Here is a 16,087-nt window from a genome sequence, read left to right on the forward strand (position 1 = left end):
AAAATAAAGTTCATAATCAAAGTTCAAATGTTTTCACTGGCGAAAAACCACGAAAATGAATTATTCCAGATATAATGAGGGTTTTCTAAAGACAAATTAGGCCTGCAAATGGGCATACTCAGCTGAGAATTAAACCTTTAAACCCACAGGATCCCGTTAAAGAAATGTCTGCACCAAAAAAACTCCCATAAAATTATATATCAATATTATTTTCCACTTTCATTGAGTTAAATCCTTTAAGCAACTTCAGTCCTGATCACAACTAACAAATATTTATTCATTTTTAGACTCTGAACACTTTAAATGCCAGCTTTTCTCAAAATGCCACTAAACTAAAAAAATAAAACAAACAAAAACATACAAAAAATGAATTATTCTCTATGTGCTAAAAGTTAGGGAGGATTTATATTTTTTGTATTTCACAGTCTGGTATATGTCAACCATTAGTGTAAACATCAGTTTGCTTCTTGTGATTACAAAATGGCTTACTCTGGGAGAAAATAGTAAAAAATACAACTTTGAAGCCATGGCTCTACAAGTCTGATATAACAGAATGTATGATTTAATGCTGTAATTGATATATTATGTCAATAAAATGATGCTGTATGTATTAGCTCAGCCAAAATTATTGCATAATTAAAAAGCCAACATTTCCCTATGAATGCACAAGGCTTAGAATGCTGCAAAACAGACCAACAACATAACTTTAAATTGTACTAAAAACAGGAAACACTGAACTATATTCTTGTGTGTTTTGTTTCATATATGTATATTTTTGTGTCCTGCTCACCGCTGCTCCTGATACAGCTTGGAGGTTGATGGGACCAGGCTCCAGAGCTGGTACAAATGATGGTGGTGGTGCCTTCTGCAGTGTAGCCGGGCTCGCAGCCATAAGTCAGCAGGGTGCCCGGGGGGAAAGAGCCCCGGTTAGCTTCGGTCTTGTTCAGCAAGTCTCCGTGCTGCACACTGGGTGGCCGCGCACAACCTAAAGGACACAGACAAGAAAGAGGATGAGAATTAGTTGGCTGCTTGAAGGCGTAAATGATAGAAGGTTCTGCTTTCTGAACAGGACAAAAGTAAGATATGGAGCTACTTCCTCGAGGATGGACTTATGATCATTATGTGAGGAACTACCAGCTGCAGGCCAGCAGCCAAACTGGGACCTGAACCATATTTTAATAATGTAAGGTAACAAGGTAATTATGAAGCATGTAAGTAAACTGCCTGTAGACAGAAGAATATCTTAATTTTCAATTTATGCAGGATCTTAATGTATTACAGCCCCGCTGGGGGAACAAGAAGGATTTGTCTCACATGTGGCCCAGTTCTTTGACGAATAATGTCCCAATGCTGTGTCAAATATTCAAGTATTTAGGATCATTAATGGTGCTTGTTATGGCTGGCTCCATCACAGTCTAATAGAGATAATTTTAGTGTTACATTAATGTGGTGCAGCTGCAATATTGTGCTGTGTTATCATTACGCTGACATAAACTGTCTGCTGGTCTCCTCTGCAGGCAGCTGCCACTGGGTCAAACAACTTTTCAAAGGGAAACTCTGTCAAGTTGACAGGTTGGGCTGATAATTAAAACTCAGAGGGATTGTTACTTGAAACTAGGCTGCATTTTACACAGGCGAGGGGGAAAGCACTGTATCAATATGACAAGTGAGGTGGACACTGCACATGCTGTGCACTACAGAGAATACCTGAAGTGCCCACTGAGGATAAAAATGTCACAAGGAGCTTCATATAGATCCAATTTCTCTTGATTATCTCCCGCTCATTAAACCGTCTTCATCACAGGCATTTGGTCTATCTGTCCGGCGGTGAGACAGGATCTTCAGCTGGGCTCATTTACTCTGCTCTAATGACAGACTTGAAGCTCTAAGCCGGCCAATAACTACAGGATGAGGCAGAAGACCTAAAGTTAATTGTGCTTTGATCCACCTTCCCACGCTCCATCTATGATGTTACAGTGTCACGCCAGCTCCTTGTGTCTGAGTGTGCGTGTCACTGCAGTGTGAGAGGAAAATATCTGAATGTGTGCTGCACTCTCAGGAGCTCCAAACACTGTCCACACACACACGCTCATGGTTAATATACACACACATTTTGAGCTGCAATCTGGCGAGAGCAGAGCATCTAAATCCAGCAGGTCTGACATAACAGTGCAACACCTGTGTAAACGGAGACACGACAGCAGGAGGCTGACTTTAGTTTCAGTATTACTGATTTTTCAAGAACGGCCAACAGACGGTGGTGGAAAGTAACAAAGTACATTTACTCAAGTACTGTATTTGCGTATTTCCATTTTGTGCTACTTTGTACTCAACTACATTTCAGAGGACAGTGGTGGAAGAAGTATACCCACATTCTTTATTTCAATAAAAAATATTGTACTTAGGTGACTCTTTTCATAGAATATTACTGTAAATTATTCTATAAATGTCACTAATGAATAAATGGAAGATAATTTTTAGATTGATTGTGCAGCAATTTCTTAACATAATTTGTATGCAACTTTACCATAGATGTTGTGTACTGTACACATGTAGATAGGCAGGTAGGTTGATAGTAGTACAGTACTGCATCATATCGTATCATGTAAGCATTTTTTTTCTCAATGTAACAAGTGTAACTACAAGTGTGAAAATAGTGTGAAATAAATGTAGTGGAGTAAATTACATCTCAGTTTCCATCTGAAATGTAATGGAATAGGAGTGTGAAGTACAATAACATGGAAATTGCCATGTCTTTTTTAGTAAGTAAAAGTATGTCAAAGTGGTAATTCAGTACAGTTCTTAAGTAAATGTATTTAGTTAAATTCCACGACTGTACTGTACTTTTACTCCTCTACATGTATTTGACACTATAGTTACTAGTTTTAGAATATTTTGCTGAAAATACAACACATATCATAACATTTTAATGCAATACTTTTACTTAAAATAGAGTATTGGGGAACTATAGTATTTCTACTTTTACTTAAGTAAAGCATGAGAGTATTTCTACCAGCACTGACAACAGACAAACCAATTTTATTGCCACTGATCTGGATAATCTGTGAAGTGGTAATGCAAGGCGTTGGGCCTGGTTTCAGTGGAAATGTTTTATAAAAGCCATCTGGGTCTTTATATATATATATAAATTAAGTCTGTCATAATAATTGAAAGATTCCCAGTGTTTTATCTGTGCATCTGATCCATTTGAGTTATTAAATGGAATTATATGTGCAGTGAATTTTCTCATTAACAAGGCCCAGACATAAGTACATTTAAAACACCCCCACAATAAAAGAACATTAATAACACCATCAACAGTAATGGCCATATGGCTCATTATTTAATCCTTGGTCTGAGTATTTATAAAATCATATTAGCCATGGTCTATTGCAGGGTCTTATCGCTTGCTTGACATAAACAAACACACCAACATCGCAAACAGCCACTTTGTCTTGCCTCGGTGTGTGCTTAGAGATTGAAAGAGAGACTATTTCCACAGCAGTGCCTCTAACATCCTCTAATCTCCGGGAAGAAACGTCGCTCTAAGCTGGCAGCACAAGATTAAAAGCAAACACTCAAATGTGCGAGCGCCTACTCACCCATACACACAAACACACACTCCGACTCACACATTTCACACCCACAAACAAAGACACTCCCAGGACTAAGTCGTGTGATACCAAAGGGTGTGTTATTGAATTCAGATGGATTGACAGATTTGGTGTGTGTGTGTGCTCTAGAAGTGCTAACACTTGCTTATCCCAGGTATACAATGGAACTAAAGTCATGAAACAACTATCACTGAAGATACTTAAGACTTTCTTTAACTATCTTTCTCCATCACAAGATTCTTTATTATAGGGATACAGCTAAGTATTATTTTCATTATTAAAATATTCTACTGATCATCTTCCTGATTAATTGATTCATTGCTTGGTCTATAAAATGTCAGAAAGAAGTGAAAATCTTAACATAAAATATTCATAATTTATCCAAATCACTTTATTCTACATGTCACCGAAAATAAACCCTTAGCACGAACCAGATCCTGTAAAAAATACATTACATTACATTCTGCGATTCTCAGCACAACTGAGAGCCATAACTAACCTATACTCACATGACAAAAAAATCAGTGAAACTTTGACTGAACTGCAGGTTGTTTACACAGATATAAGAATGTAAATAGTTGCATATTTATAGCACTTGATCCTTTAAAAAAAACAAATATTAAATCTCCTATCTGAAAAACCAAATAACAGCAACACATTTGATTAAAATTATAATGCAACAGTCCTGCAAACACATAATTGTACTGTGCAATTGAGTGGTTTAGCTGTGATATATAGGGAGCCATATTTGCAGAACAGGGTGCTGTATTGACATTGATTACAGCCAAGACAAACAGTCTGGTTTAATGTCTCAAACAGAAGCTGAATGCGTCTTTAATATGGTACAACATATGCATGGTTTGTGTGTTAAAGCAGTATTAATCTTTCTCACTAAGACACAACCATGCAGAAACACTATCTGCACACCCACACTTGAAGATGCCATTTGACACCGTGACTCGAGCAGTTGTTCACTGAGCCGCTTCAGGGCAACTAAAGGCTCTCTGAGGAGGAGATGGTGTTAATGGAGGTGGTAAAGGTGATGAATTGATGACCCCAGGATGGGAGGCAGCAGGGGACAAAAAAGGCCTTAGGGGGCAGTTTAGGACAATAGCCAACAGCCAACAGCCACTGTTATGATCTTTTGTGGTGCACTGGAGGCAGTCAATACAACTGCAGAAGACTGATGAGTGTTAACGGCATTCATTATCTGACTTTGTTGTTTTCTTTTTTGCAGGATTGCTGCAGAAATGAAGGAATGTGCATACAAAGTACTTTTCATATGAAAAGGTATACAGTAGGAATATTTAAATACCATATATGTGTTTGTATTTAAAACATTCTGACTTGCAAATACCTAAAAATGTCTATAACAAAGGCTTTTTTCCAAGAAAGTCTTTGGTGATGTGATATGTAAATTGCTTGATAAAGCTGAGGAGGGAATGAGACTTATTTCCAGAAGGAAGAACATGGCCCATAATGTTTCTTAAACTCAAAAAGATCCTCATCAAAACATAAATACAGAATGGAACAAGAGTTTTCTTGTAGCTTTTCAGTGTGAGGCCTAATTACAGAGAGACCCGGTCACAGAGGTCATTGAAGTCAGCTCAGTTTATACGAACCATGAAGCCAGTAAAATTGTAAAACTTGTGGTCTTTCCAGAAGCACAATCAACCAGGCTCTTGTGCTGCCTGTACAATCCAAACAGTTCCAGCATCTGAGTTTTTCAAATGTCATTTGCATCTACTGCACTTACACAAGTATTAGTGGTTCTATGGCATTAAGAAGTACCTAGGGAGGCACTTTATTATATTATGTGGAAGAACACAATGTACCATTATGATTTTTTGCTACTGTTTATAAATAGATGCTGCATTCATATGCAACAGGACCATAGTCTGGTATCGAAAGCGTTCTGGTTTCCGTTTGCAGTCCGAGTAGTATTGACTAACCATGAGAGGACTTTAGTTGTCAGAAGGTAAACAGTCCATGTGGGGAGCAAAAGAGACAGAAAGCACTGGTCCAAATACAATCTTGGAACCCATTGGATACCCTTTGACGATGATTTAGCTTTTTATTAGCTTAGCCAAATTAGGTACAGTGGCTACTAAGTAGTTAACAATCCGGTCCTGGACGTCACCTCTTAAGTCCAACTCTATTCTTGGGCATTAAGTTGAACCAAATAGCATGACCAGAACAAGAAAGAGGAAGTCAAATAGAATGTTTTTTTAGTTTTGGGCTGATGGTTGGACAAAACAAATCATTTAAATACATCACCTTGGATGCTGGGAAGTTATAATGGGCATTTCTTTACAATTCTATAGATAAAACAATGAACCCATACCAATAATTTAATCTACAGATTATGTGATGATGAAAATAACAGTTAGTTGCAGCCCTACACTGTATTTTGCTTATTAGTAGCAACTTACTACACAGGACCCGAATATAGACTAGAAATGCATAAATGCATGCAGACTTCTCTTGCACAGTACTTCCCCTGAGAATAGAACTCATACCTATGTCAGCTTAAAAAAAGGAAATGAAGACAAAATATGGAAAGATAAAGAAATGTCAAAAAAAGTGGTTCTTAAACTTGGAGCAGTGAAGAATTTGACTTAAAATCACTGTCCCATGGGATTGTACTTGTCAAAAGAAGTCAGAGCCAACCTAAGAACAGGAATGTGTGACAAATATATAAATATATTAAACGTCAAAAAAAAAAACGACACTACTTTTGCAAATTACCAAGAGATAGAAAGGTGAGGTTAGAAAATAGATAGTAATCGAGAAACAAAAAAGGCAATAAAAAAAATTGTGACAGGGAACGGTAGTCATCATCAGATACACAGACAGAAGACAGAGGGGGGAGGCAGAGAGGAAGAGAGCGCAGGAAAACGTCAGCATCACGGAGCACTGTGGCCCTGAGCAATTACAAGCCAAAAAGAGACATGTCGCGGCAGGTCGACCAATAGTTCTGTGTGCGAGGGAGAGACTCTGTACAACAACAATGGAAGAGGAGGCAGCCGTCAGCTACAGTACATACCACACTGTGGGTTGGGTTAGTACAAACTGAGAGACTCTGTTAAAGGAAAGAATGAATGCTCGTTCAGTTTCCAGAGATGGTAGAGCGGGTAAGATTAATAACCTTGCTGTCTCTCCCTTTTCCATCGCCCTCTCAGCCCAGATTGAATATTGGCTTTGAAAAAACACACAGGGAAAAAAACTGATTGAAGCACTAAGCAATGCCAGAGTGGATTTCAGCACGCCATGTTTTGTGCTTATGAGGAAGGGAATGAGTCACAGTTAAACACAAGCTGTTCTCCCACTGGTCTGATGTTAAGAGTTTGCTCAAGAGAACAGGTTTTCGAGAGATGTCGAAAACAATAATGCCTAAAACAAAGTCACAAGTGCCTTGTGAAAGCTAGTGGGAAAGGAGAGTCAGAAAAACATACTTGCATTAATTAAAAAATTACAGAAACTATTGCAGGACCTTTTCAAAACATGTTGGAACGGGCAGATTGATTGGCTGACGTCACACTCAACACTGTGGTTCATGAGTCCTGAGCAGCACACCTTCCGTGATATAGGTGTGTCACCTTGCTATGCTAGAGAATACACTTCATTTGCTAACATCTAGCTATTTGGGACAACGCTATGCTTGAAATGTTTGAGTTAACTACAATATAACAACTCCAGTCTCTCTGCCCTCTCATTTTCTTATCGAGAAGGGTCTATCTGCAGTCTTTCAGGCCACATAACATGCCATTTAACCCCAAGTGTGATCTTTTCCAAAACTAAACCAGGGCGTTTTTGTGTCTAAACCTAGCCAAACTGCAACTGTTTCAAAGGTGTGTCATGTTGTACTGTGCACCCTCAGTTAGCCCCAATTGTCTTCTGTTTTTAAATGAACTGTAGCGAGCAACGAAAAGCAAGCTGTACCCAGCATGCAATAATGTGGTGTGACGGTTAAAAGAGGTCCCCTCTGATTACACTACACAGTGTGTAAATAACATACTACTAATAAATGTTTCTTTTAGATCTCAAGAGCGTGACTTCAAGAAGTGTGAAGTAGGAGTGGGTGACATGATGATATATTTATCCTCAAAACAATCTAAAAATATCTATTTTATTATTATTTTTATTACATTGTGAGTAATGTGGAAAGACCAGTGGATGACCTATGTTGTGGCAATATTTCAATCATCTGGACGACGATTTACTTTCTGATCCATACCGAGCTAGAGTATGGAGAATACAAAAAGCAGTTTCACCTTGTGGATATTATATGTAGATTATTTTTATTTATTAACCAATATTTATATTGTTATTGAGATATGAAATTCTCTTTATATAGCTAGGATATTGGCCATATCGCTAGGTCATTGTCAAACAATTGTCGAGAAAATTAAAGGACAGAGTCTCCTTCCATTCAAGTTAGGCGTCAAGTACATATGTGTTTAAAGATGTGTCAGAGATGATCCCATGTTTGCTTTCAGTATCCACTGAAGACTTGATCGGTGCTTAAGCTTTGGCCTTTGCCATATTGAGTTAAATAAAGTGGACATATAAAAAGGTTAAACTATTAGAAATCTTCTGGGCACACAACTGTAAGCTGATCAAAGAGCTTAATGCTAAAAAAGGTTGGAGAAACACTTGATGTAGTGGGAGGACTGGGCCAGGACAGAGTGCCCACGAGGCCGATTGCTAATCCCAACATCCAGCGCCTTAAGGCTGCTGAAGGAGACACAGGCTATGGGGGGCGTTAAAATCCCCTGCCTTGCTCCGAAGTGCCTGCCTGGCTGTGAATATCTCCCTTTCCCCATCTGTTAGCGATGGCACTCGCCCGCTAAGAGCTGCAAGGGGGGTGGATTGAGGAAAACACGGTTGGAGGGTGGGAGGGGGTAAGACAAGGGTTTTAGCCCTCTTTGCTCAGGCAAATTAAAATTCTAATTATCCTCTTTTACAAGCCGGGAGCACTCTAAAGCAGATCAGATTCTGATGACTTCTGCAGCCAGCTGTTTTGCTGCTCGATAGAACAATAGGCCATAAAAGAGGGTGTGTTTTCCAGTGTGTGTGTGTGTGTGTGTCAAGAAGCAGGGGAATTTATCTGTGTGAATGTATGCTAAATGGGGGTTGTGTGTTGGATTAAGCTAAAGACCAAGAGGATGATGATGCTCTCTTTGGCCTGGTAAATATGTTTGTGTTCCTCTGTTGGCCTCTGGCCAAGCCCTCTGTTGTTTTTGATGATGTTGCTGTCATTTTTTCGGCTGAGGGTGTTTTTTGTTTTTCTGCCACGTTCCCCTGTCTCTTCTGCTAATCCACTGGATTTTTAGTCAAGCTGTTGTTATTAGAGTGCAATACAGTGCAGCAGAGTGGAGTAGTGTGGTGTTGAAAAGAATAGGAAGGACTCGAGATAATTTTTTGCCATTTTTGGGGAAAGGAAATGGGGAGATGAAGAGAGGGGAATGGCAAGCAACGAAGGAATTACAGTAGTGAATTAATCTACAATGGTTTTCATATCCATAAGGGAATTGTTCAAACCAAAACAGAAAAGATTCCCTGGATCAAGACTCTGGTATAATACAATACTTTTACATTTTATTGAAGTGTTTTTGACTGTTGGGCAGACATTACAAGACATTTGAAGACATCTCCACAGGCTCTAGAACATAAAGTAAAGCACATAGTTGGTATGAATGTGATAGACAAAATAATATAAATATCAGTGTGAAGCAATACAGTTTAACAGCACCACAAACTACAGAATAATCATAGAGTCGAATCAACCCCTCTCAAATAAAGTGGCAACTGAGTGCATGTGTATTACAGGTAGAAAAAAATGCTTTTAAATCAATTTTAGGATGGTAATTTCATTACCTCCGTCAAGGAGGGTACACAGTACACAAATTATTTTTCACTTTCATTAACATTGCACGAAAGGGCATTTGTGGTGTATTCATGTGGTGTAGGAATAATCTGAAAAATGAGTTCCCAACTGGGAAAATTCACATGGACAGCTGCAGTTCTCCAAGTGCCCCATTCATTGATTTAATTACTTGTTTGATTAAGCATTTAATCAAATGTCAGAAAAATCTTGAAGATTTGCCTTCACAGTTTCCAAAACCTCGAGGTAACGATAAAAAGTCCCAAACACAAAGTGATCAAATTAAAATGATCATGTAGTGAGAAAATCAGCACAAGTCCTTAATTAGTTATTCTTTTTTTAACAGTGTGTCAGTTAAATTGTGAATATTACAAACTGACATCAGTGTCTTAAAATTCCAATTTACTAGATCATTGTATAGTCCAATAGAAGATTAGTATAAATTAGAAAGTTAAACTTCAATCTTCATATATCATGCATTCCTTTTAATTCCAGTGAAAATTAAATTATACACTAGAAATGATCAGGCGAGTCATAGTGCAACCGCACCATATGATATGTATTAGTGTAAGCTTCCTGCACTCACTTTCGTTCTTTGACACACACACAAACATTACAGATAAGCTCTGAGTGAGAGACACTTCACACAGTATGAAGTGACACAACTCTGTACGCTGACCCAGATGGTTAACATGGGGTCTGTAACATTGGACACTTAATGTCTGGGCGAGCGCTACTACCAGTGTCATATTCTACAGTGAGCGAGTGCGATGTCCTCATGCTATAACACTGACACACACATTCACAGTCCGACTCATTTCTGCTTTCATATTCTTTCCTCTCATAACAGTTGGGAACTGACTCAAAGAGAAAACTGAAGCAGATTTTGTTGAACGGGGGTAAAGGTTGTGGGAAAGAAAATGTGGAAAAAAAGCACAGCATATAAAGGTGGACTTGTATTACTGTAGGGCAGAAAGAATGCAGAACAAAGCTGAAACCTCAAAGCATGAAATGCACTTTTTCAAATAGCGCTGTTGTTCCATCTCCAGGGCCTCTGGGGGAAGGTGGAGGGACCGAACTGAGGAGGAGGGGGGGGAGGCGGAGGAGGATGAAGAGTGTGAGGGAGGTGCCGGCACATTTATACAAAAGCCTGAGTACACATAGATACAGGCGGACAGTTTACTCGCTATGCAAGTGTAGGTTGTGTCCCAAGGCGACTTTGTAAACAGCGGGTTTGTGTTGCTCACTGACATCCTATCTGTGTTGTGTGTGATTAGGGGTATGAGTGTCAGTGGTGGGCACTCGTATCTTCACCACACACTCCTAAAAAAGTCCAAGCAATGTCTGTACTGTACGTCAGTCCCAAAGTCAACAGTGTCACTTCCACAGTAAACAGCAAGTTTGCCAGAAAACAAGTCAAACAGCTGCCGGCATCCAAGAGAGCGTTTCCAGAGAACTTTACCGTCACATCTCTTCCTGCAGCTGCAACACACAGAAACAAATACACACACGCTGCATACACCCAGGGTGAGGGAAGTCTCCAAACAGACAGAAACATCCTCCCTCTCCCCACCCATTCCTCCCCTGCTGTCGCAATGCATTTAGCAAGCCACGTGTGCTGCCATTACACCCCATTGTCCCCGCTCGCTGAGGGATGGGGCACAGTGACAGATTTAAGCAGCGTGCCTCCGAATGGGACAACAGACAACTTTGCATTTGAAGGGTTAATTATGCATGAGAGGCCAAAATGGGTGAGGGCAAGGGGGGTATCACCATTGTGTGACCCTCTTTCTAACCCTAAAGATACAAGCATACACACACATAGGCGCACACTCTGCCCTCGGGGAACAGATGGGAGGATGTTAGCGGAGGCGAACAGTGAGCTCCCCCTTCTCTCTTCTATCACCCTCACTGCTGAGGACAGCTGGGAGGCAGACATTCCTTCTTCTCAGCTTTCAGAGGAAAACAAAAGAGTGTGTGGGACCCCTCCTATATGCACGTGCATGTGTTCAGACACACACACAACCCCCACACCCCCCAAAAAACTGTCAATGCAACTGTGAGGCTGATCATATTTCAGCAGCCGGGCCTGCCAGCCAGCAGAGGTATGAGTGCTGAGCTTGGGACATTTGTTGAAGGTGAAAGTCAGGGAGATAATCCCAACCCTGCTTACCAGGGCTGGCAGGCTGATATGTTGGTAGTACCAGTGAAAGGAGGGCAGTTTAAGTCTGCTGAGAACTGTAATGGTATGGAAATGTTGAAAAACTGAACTGAGACAAAGCTAAGTCTAAAGCAGGTGTTTCTTTTCTCACAAACCTATCTTTACCTGCATGCTTGGGTTGTTTGGTGAACAGATTCACTACAGCAGCACAGCACATACTGTGCAACAGACAACACAGCTAGGAGAGGAAAGCAACTTTAAATGGTGCAGTCATATTGCAGAGAGCAGGTAGTCTTATAACAGGATTTAGGACAAATGATTGTGGTGATTTATTCCTCTAAGAAACAAAAAAGGCAGGGTAAAACGATATTTAAAACTGAGACTGTGTCACACGCTTTGAATTAGATCTCCAATGACTCAACAATGCAGTCACTGTTACAGCCATCATCACTCTAACACAGTCCAGCTGAACTTTGATAAAGCAACTGCTCTAGCAAGTCACCGAGAGGGTCAACAAATGGCAGCAAGTGTATAACCCCTTAACACATGCAGAACTGGTATGCCGTTTGTTGTTAGCAGTAGGTTCTTACATGCCAACATACCGTGTGTTTAGTAGAAAGTACAGGCTACTGCAGATTTCTGTCAGCTCAAAATACACTAGAGCAGTGAGTCCCAATCAGGGGTACTTCTGTTGTTTAATAACATAATATAGTTCAACTAATTAAAGAAAAATAAATACATTTTCAAACATTAAAACAATATATCCACATATTAGGTCAGCTGTAACCCATAGACACTACATCCTGCAGTTATGTAAGAGTGTGTGAAACCTGGTGAGCAGGAGACAGGGAAGTTTAAACAGATAGCCAAAAGTAATGACTAAACAGTTCAAGTGCTTAGCTAAAAGTAATGGGTAAATGGCTGAAACAGTTAACAGTAATGGATGGCTGAAATAGTCATCTTAATGTACTGAGTAAACAGTTCAAATTGTTAGCTTAAAGTAATAGTTAAATGGTTGAAACAGTTGGCTTAGGTTGAAGGTTAAACAGTTGATACGGTTAGCCTAAAGTAACACAAAAATAGTTCAAATAGTTACTTTAAAGTAACGGATAAACAGCTGAAACTGTGAGCTAGTTAGCTACCGACATAAATAACTGACAATTCACTACATGACATGGCTGTGTGGGTACTTCAGACCTTAAACCTGAAACTGCTACTGATCTAATCATCAGGGAAAGCTAATCAAAGGGCTTACTTGTCAAAAGTTGGTTGCAGATACTGCAAGTGTGCTTACACTGTTGATAGCAAAGTTGCCCCGGGAACAATCCAGACATTATTTAATAGATTGTATCGGCTACATGCCTTAAAGCCTGATCCATTTCTGATTCTTTGTTTGCTCTAGGTATAGCTGTTCCTAATAAACACCATTGTGAGGATATTAACAGTTCGGTGTACAAAATAGCAACCGCCGTTTTAATTCACACATCAGTGTGCATTAGCAAGCGTGTCAAATGCTCAATATTAAAAAGACTTGGATCTGGATCAGAGGAAAAACAAGTTGATCAGGACATCCCCACTCTCTACGTCAGTTACACTGAAAAGAGAAGCAATGGTTTGGCAACAGCCTCTACCTGTATTTGGCAGAGACAGCTAAACATTCAGAAGAAAAAATATCAAGCTCCTGGGAAAGTATCCATTAGCCTCGAGTAAAAGCCAAGCAAGCCACGTCAAGACAAGTTGGATAAAGCTTCAAGTCTTGTGAAACCTAACATTTTTTCAATAAAATAAGGAAAATTTCTGGTGGACAAATTAAATAAAATACTAGATAACTGGAATTTCATGGAGACAGTGAACAGCAAACTACTGTTTATCATCATGATGAAGATACAAAGTACTGTTTACTTCCCCGAGTAGACCTCAAACACAGCAAACAGTTTGTGGACGGAAAGAGATAAGAAAATCCATTATCATCATCATCATCCAAAGCCTGAATGGGCCTGCTGCCAGCATACACGAGCACTGTAACATCACCTACACTCCTCAGTTACTTGTCGCTGTGTGAGCAAAGTGTGAAAGGAAGAATAGCACAATAAACAATAGACAATATAGATGTTAACTTGCCCATATTGATATAAATATTTCAACTGATAAGTCGTCAAGCGTTGAGTCAACAAATACGTCACAAGCTATTTACAAATGTGAGAAGTCATGTAAAATAATCAAATTTGTGACTCAATCCTAACTGACGTCTATGGTTAATAATAATTGTGTTAGCCTACACATGTAAACACAAGCTGTTAAATATGACATGTCACAAAAAAGCAGTTACTTATAGTGCTGAAACCATTAGCAAATCAACAAAAATGTATCATATCATATTTAGAATTGTTAACAGTATTTAGAATTGTTATTGATCAATTAAAAACACCAAATATTTGCAGACTGCAGCTTTACAAGTACAAAGCTTCCTCAATTTCTCATTATTAATTGATTATTTTGGCTGTGGGTCAGACCAAGCCAACAATTTAATGATGTCTTTGGACTCTGATAGCTTGTGATGTCCATTGAATATACATCCAGAGATTAATCTCTACATCTACAGACCTATACAAATACATATGCAAATAAATACAGATAAGACATACATGCACGCTTCTCATAAATCCTGACACAATTATCCAAATGGATTCCAGTGTAGCTCGGACAAAGACCTTCGCCATTTGGCGGCTGCTTGTTACAGAGAGCTGTTTACAGATGATGTAATAAGGACAGAGGGCATTAGAGTGGAGCTAAGCCAACTGGCCACGAAGCATCTCAACACTACATCTAATGGACTGGTTACAGTTTAAAGGATGAGAGTAGACAGAACAAAACAAAAAAACAGGAACTAATGAGAGTGGTAGACAGGAAATATTGAATGTTAATTAGGACATCCTGCTAGTAGAAATGAAATCAAGGCATGTATTATTCACAGCAATATCTAAATTCTGGCTGTGTCAAAACAGTTGTGCAGAAACTAGGGAGGCCATGCTTTAGGTGAGGAACCAGACTCAGGCCTGCAAGTCAGCAACTATGCACAGTACTGAGGTGTCTTTAAAGAAGAAATTTAATCTGTACAGCTCCAGGGATGCTGTTCTGAAACTCTATGTTCTGAAATCAACTATGGGGTGTGGAGTGTCCCTCGTATTTACAATCTCTATTAAACATCTATTGAAGCGGAAACGGCCTAAGACAGCATTGATGAAGCCATTTCTGCTGAAATGCAGTCAGTTAAAGAGAAACAGCTGTACACCACCTCCACCCGAGACAACAAGCAACACAAATGCAGCAGGATAGCACATGTATATAGCCCAGCCCTTCCCCTCAGCTCTGCAAGTCTGTCAGATAAAGTGGTGTATTTTATTTTGCAGCCTGAGACTGACTGTGTTTGAGTACCCTATATGCATCTTGGATAAGTTATTTAGCAAGTAAACTAGAAGAAGCTCTGATGGGAGCTTCTGACAAAGCTAAGGTTGGACTAAAGCTAAAAGCTGAGTCAACAGATTAAGGGCTTGTGCGTGATTCACTACACTATTGCCCCATTTCCCATCTTGCTAAAGCTGTGGCATGTTGAGGCATGTTCATATGTATTTCCACTCTGTTCTTTTATGTGCATTCGCAGCAGGAGATTACCACGCTGACCGGCGACAAACGTGTCAATTACCTCTCCCACTGTGCAAACCTGATGGTCATGCAGGCGGCCAAAAAAAGAAAGCACTTTTTTTTAACACAAAAAGTACAAGTCTTGTTATATGCAGCTGCCAGTACTTTAGTAGCTGCAGAATGTGTGGCTTGGAGTTGTAATTGCTGTTTTAAGATGTTAATGCAAACCAAACATTTACTGCTGCTGCTGCTTCACATTAAAAGCATAGAAACCTACCACTTAAAAACCTTTATTGTGAAGCAGCTACAGTAAGTGCATCTTTATTTGCCACCAAGGTTAGGGAACAACTGCTTTGTCCTTGGTCTTTAAGTAAGATTTGGATATTTTCTGTGCTTCAGTTTACAGTTTAAAACTGTCCCAGTTATATTAACGGAAAATGGTAAAAGCCACAGAAAACTGGTTAGATGAATAAACCGAAAGCCTTCAACTTGTCATCAATATATCACCATTTGCCCGTCTGTACTGTTGGATTGAAAACCATTCATGCTGTACCCGCGTCACGACTTGGTTGCTCACAGTCTGACACAGCGTGGATGTCTCAACCATTGGCAAATTCAGCATGTGTGTAGGATGCTTGTTGCCTTATGTGTAAGCTGATGAACTTGTTTGAACAGGATGCTGCTGTTGACTAACGGTGCAACAAAAAATCAGCCCACACGGTTTCAGTGGGCCTGAAAAACACACATCAAAGAGAAGGGAGAAAAGACAGGACAGATGAAGAA

At 39.6% G+C, this 16,087-nt stretch overlaps 1 protein-coding gene across 1 annotated transcript in view; it reads right to left on the reverse strand.

Annotated features, from left to right (window-relative positions):
• Positions 1–16,087, reverse strand: part of susd6 (sushi domain containing 6) — a 35,269-nt gene that overhangs the window by 5,388 nt on the left and 13,794 nt on the right. Inside the window, exon 3 of the mRNA XM_059356324.1 lies at positions 791–985. Within this exon, the coding sequence (XP_059212307.1) occupies positions 791–985 (195 nt within the window). The remainder of the gene's footprint in view (positions 1–790; positions 986–16,087) is intronic.

Source organism: Centropristis striata, chromosome 18, assembly GCF_030273125.1.
Source record: "Centropristis striata isolate RG_2023a ecotype Rhode Island chromosome 18, C.striata_1.0, whole genome shotgun sequence".
In the NCBI taxonomy this organism is placed as follows: domain Eukaryota; kingdom Metazoa; phylum Chordata; class Actinopteri; order Perciformes; family Serranidae; genus Centropristis; species Centropristis striata.